Source organism: Echinops telfairi, unplaced genomic scaffold (genome assembly GCF_000313985.2).
Source record: "Echinops telfairi isolate 266 unplaced genomic scaffold, ASM31398v2 ScPeMD7_17;HRSCAF=63, whole genome shotgun sequence".
NCBI lineage: Eukaryota > Metazoa > Chordata > Mammalia > Afrosoricida > Tenrecidae > Echinops > Echinops telfairi.
In genome coordinates this window covers 5,502,447-5,507,390 of record NW_022103914.1, presented here as the reverse complement: position 1 = coordinate 5,507,390, position 4,944 = coordinate 5,502,447, and the positions used below count along the sequence as shown (strand labels likewise).

Sequence of the window (4,944 nt, the reverse complement as noted above, 5' to 3'; positions counted from 1 at the left end):
TTCCTAGTGGCTGAGTTCAGACGCATGTGTGATGTCATCTTGCCCCGGTGCCTAGTGTGTGCCCAGGTTGACCTCCACCTGGGTCTAGGTGACTTTGGTCTGAGCGTCCCCAGCTTTGGGTCATCCCCGTAGGTGTCTACCGTGTGCCCGATTTCTTTCCAACCCCTTAGTTGTGGCATGGCCAGCTCATTTTTGTTCAGCGTGGGCATGCGGTGGAGACAACCCCTCTATCCCTAATCTGCCTATCAGAAACCACCAGCCACATGGTCCAAAGAGGAAAAAAAAGGGATTTCGATTCCCATACAGAGGAAAATCTCGGAAACCCACTGGGGCAGTTCTAGCCGGTCCTATGGAGTTGCTCAGGGTCGGAGCAGATGCCCAAACCGGGAGTTGGGCATGCTTAACGCGAGTGCGCAGGCGCGGGAATGAACCGGGTGCCGCCCACGGAGGTGGGGCTTCTCTGCGGAAAGCGCGTGGCCCGTCACGTGAGGACTAAGGGCGGGCCTGTTACCCTGGCGACGGTTTCCCCGCTACGCGCCGCGGCCCACCGGGCTGTCACCCGAAGCCGGACCCAGGCCCCGAAGCCGTGGCCATGTCCACGCGCACGGGCCTGTCCATCCCCTCGGTGGGCGCATCCTTCGCGGTGCCCGACGTGGAGGCCGATGCTGAGAAGTCCGCGGAGGCCGAGAACACCTATATTTTGCGGCCCATTTTCCAGCAAAGGCGGGTAGTGGGCGAGACGTAGCGGGGACGACCTGCGGGAGCGCGGGGCGGGCGTCCCGGGCTGCGATCCCCGAGGCCCCCGAGGCGGGCGGGCGGGCGGTGGGGAAAGGGCCCTCGTCCAGCACCGGCCTCTCCGCGCTTGCACCCCTCCTGGCAGGGTTGGGGCGCTCCGAGCGCAGCGGAGGGTGAGCGGACCCCGAAGCCCTCGACGTGGGCCTAGGGCGAGGGACTGGGTGGACTGGAGAGACCTCGCCTGCTTTTCCAGCCGTGTCTCCAGCGTTAGCGTTTGCAGGGTGCAGACCTGCATGCCCGCAGCCCTGCACAGGCGCAGCGGTCTCGTGCAGAGCCCCCTCTGCTTGGGCTGTAGGACCCATCCGTAAGGACACTTTTCCACGACGAAAAGATGAAAATGAAAAAAAGAGACTTCCCCAAGCCGATCTGGTATTGGAGACCAGATTGCTTGCGGAATCTAACGATTGATAACCGGAAGCCAGCAACTTTGGTGATAGATCTCATGAGTGAACAATGGGTTTAGAAAAAGAAACGTTCCGTTATCTTGGTGAAAGAGTCAAATCTCATAGCATGCCATTGGTCACGTTTCGGTTGTGAGACAATGCAGAACAAGATGAACAAAAAAGATATTCCATACAGGAGAAATCCTCTGAGATCCTGGGTACCTTGTTTGAAGCAACTGATCATCTTTTATGGGAATAGGAAAAGCTTAGCAGAATGGTCAAATGTACTAGTTAATGTATAATTTAGATTACATGTGAGAATGATCTATTCCATGTGGCGATAGAGCAAAGAACATCCTGTTCAAAAGTAAAGAGAGGGAAGGTTTGAACTACCAACAGACTCTGAGCCTGGATGAGGGCATTTATGGAGAAATGCAAGATGAGGAAGACTACTTGTTTATGATCTTATGCTAAAAAAGTATTGCTACTCGGGTTGCAGTTCATTTGTGCTGGGTTATTCCAAACACAACGTGCTTAAACATCTCTCTATGGTTAGTCAGTGGCTGCAGACAAGTTCTCTCTCAGATACCCTCATCTTACTGTAATCATTGCTTTAAAAAAACAAACAAAAACAGACCCATTAGAAACAATCACTCCTAGGGGCTCTGCAGAGCCAGTTAAATTTAAGGCCCAGAGGTCAGCAGCGAAGGTTATAGCCACTGTTTTTTGGAAATCCCAAGGGATAAGCTTGATTGATTTTCTTGAAGACTACAGGATACTGAAGGCGGGGTATAAAGAAGTTTTAAGAAAACCAAAAACTGCATTGATGAAAGACCCGGAAAGTTACACCAAAGCATGCTTTTCCATCACAGCAATGCCCTTGCTCTTTCTTTCAGGCTAGCTAGAGTCAGTCGTCTCAGGGAAAATTCCCTGGAGAGCCTTGCCCATTCTCCTGACAGCCCTACTGGCCCCTCAGACTTCTGTGCCTTCCCTAAACTCAGAGATGTGGCATACATTGAAGAGCGCAAAATCCTTCTGGTGAAGAACTAAAAAGATGGAAACACTGCCTTTCGAAGTGTAGAGACCAAGAGGGAGTGTATTTCAAAACCATAGCATCACACGTTGTTTAATAAAGGTTTCTATGATTTTGTAGCAATGCTTTGAGACTTATCCTTGATATCAACAAAAGAGAATATTCTGATGCTTTTTGTTGGGGAGCCGCTGTTGTATTAGTTGCCTCTCTATTGGGGGTTAGCAGAAACCAAGACTGGATCCTGTGTGGAAGAAACTTTTGTCTCTTTAATGTAGACTGTATTCAAAAGAGACACTTGTGTACACTTTGAGATTCAGAAATGACCAGGGAGTCTTCCACTCCCGGAATGAGTCAATTTGCAGATAACTCACAAGTTCTTAAGCTAAGTAGCATTTTAATTTTTCTCCAGCCTTTTACAGAAATGTGATCATGAAAATACAGAACTCTTTTTGCAAATAATGTCAAATTTTTGAATAGTTAAATCTAATTTTTTCCAAAAAAGTTGTGAGGGGAAGTTATTGATATCAATCAATTGTACATGTTGAGGTGACAAATCTTGAGTTATATATGAATATTTACAATGCTTTTTACAAGAGCAACAAGGGGCACTAGTACTACCAAATAGTAAACTACATTACAAGCACAAAACTTAGAGACATCTGGTAGCTTGGTCCATGATAGACATACCAACTGACAGCAGCTAATAGCCCAGAAAAGGAATCTAGGTTTAGTGTCCTATGATCAGTACAGTGAACGTGCTAATGGTATCATTAGAGTGGTGAAATCAGAGGTGACTGTTTTCTTTTAGGGACCACTGATGGTGCGATGGGTCAAGCATCACACGCATGAATTGGAACCCTAGTAATGATACTGTTATGATCAGAAGCCAGTACTCTCTCTTATTTTACATTTTTCTCATCTATGCCCTCATCCAGCCTGAGCCCGATGAGATCCAGGGAAAACCTGTTGCTGGTTTGTGTCTGGCACACATCGAACTCACCGGTGGCTCTGCAGGAGCAAGACGAGGCTGTCTGCTCCCATAAAGCTTTACACTCTCAGAAAGCCTAAGGAGCAATTCTCCTCCGTCTTTGAGGGCTGCTCTGAGTTGGAATCAACTCGCTGGCAGTCGGTGGTGGGTGGATTTTTCTTTTTGTTTATTGGTTTTCCTTCCTACCTTTCCTTCCACATACATTTATTGTAAGGTGACCAGATGTCCTGCTTTTGGTGGGACAGTCCCAATTTTTTACAATTTTTCCCGCATCCCGTGGCGTTTTACAAAAGTCTCGATTTTGGAAAGAATGCACGACAAGCTAGGGTATATGGTTTTCAGCTGCCCTGTGGCTATTTCGCCAGGATATGAGTTTGATCAATGGTGTCCCACTTTTGTCCCGCTTTACCAATGTTAAAATCTGGCCACCTTACTTTATTGTCTTGTTCTAGGCATGGGAACACACTCCAAAAGCGAACTCCATGCCGTCAAGTCGATAACAACTTATAGCGGCCGTATACATAGGGTAGAATTGCCCCTCTGAGTTTCCCAGACTGGGACACTACAGGAGTAGAGAGCAGCAGGGGGTTTCAAACTACTGACCTCGTGGATCACAGGCCAACATGTGGTGACTATGCCACCAGGGCCCTTTGCCCTCATGGAGTATATTGTATGATGGAAGGACAACAAAAAAGACAAATGCCTAAGTAAACTCTATCGTGTAAGTGCTGTTATGGTTAGGTCTATCTAGTTGACTCCCACTCATAGTGACCAACCCCAGGTAGGTACAACAGAGCAAGACACAACCTGGTCCTGTATTATTTTCACAATTGTTATTATATTTGAGCTCACTGTTGCAACCGTTTTGTCAATCATGTTGTTGAGAGTCTTCTAGTTCATCAACTCTCTACCCAGCATTCATTGTCCATTGTCCAACGTTCTCATGTATTATGCGGCAATTGAAAATGGCTTGGCATTTTGAATGCAACCACTGACTAAGGAAGACCTAAGAAAAACAGACGCATTTAAATTATGGTGTTGATGAAGACTGTTGAAAATACTGTGGCCTACCAAACAACAACGATTCCAGCCTTCAATATGGATTATAGCTCAATCTAAAGAAAAGCAAAATCCTCACAACTGAACCAGGAGGTAACATCATGCTCAGCCGAGAAAAGGTTGAAGCTGGCTAGTATTGCTTAGATCTACAATCAATGCCCATGGAGGCAGCAGGCAAGAGATAAAATGAAGCATTGCATTAGAGAAATATGCAGAAGACATTGTTAAGGTGTTGAAGGATGTCACTTTGAGGCCTAAGTGCACTTGACCCAAGCCATGGTACTTTCAGTTATCTCAAATGCATGGGGAAGTTGGATATTGAATGAAGAAGACTGAGGTAGAATGGATACAATTGAATTATGCTACTTGCAAAGAATATCGAAAGTTCCACGGACTGCCAAAAGTGCAGACCAATCTGTCTTGAAAGAAGTAGGCCCGGGCGCTCCTTAGAAGAGAGGCTGGCGAGAATTCTTCTCTTAGACATGGTTTCAGGAGAGATCAGCCTGGGCAGGGCCGTCATGCTTGGTAAAGTAGAGGGGCAGCAAAAAAGAGGAAGGCGCTCAACGAGATGGCTTGACGCAGTGGCTGCGACAGCGAGCTGAAACCTACGAGCGGCTGGAGGAGGGTGCAGGGCCGGGCCATCTTTTGTTCTGTGTGCGTAGGGTCAGAACTGGCTTCATGCCACC

At 47.5% G+C, this 4,944-nt stretch overlaps 1 protein-coding gene across 3 annotated transcripts in view; it reads left to right on the top strand.

The window, feature by feature from the left end:
- The first annotated feature begins 562 nt into the window (after positions 1-562).
- The window catches only part of DYNLT2B (dynein light chain Tctex-type 2B), a 19,699-nt gene continuing 15,317 nt past the window's right edge, over positions 563-4,944 (top strand). For all 3 annotated transcript variants that reach the window (XM_045287553.1, XM_045287554.1, XM_004712327.2), the window contains exon 1: positions 563-723. In XM_045287553.1, the coding sequence (XP_045143488.1) occupies positions 593-723 (131 nt within the window). In that variant the 5' untranslated portion in view covers positions 563-592. The remainder of the gene's footprint in view (positions 724-4,944) is intronic.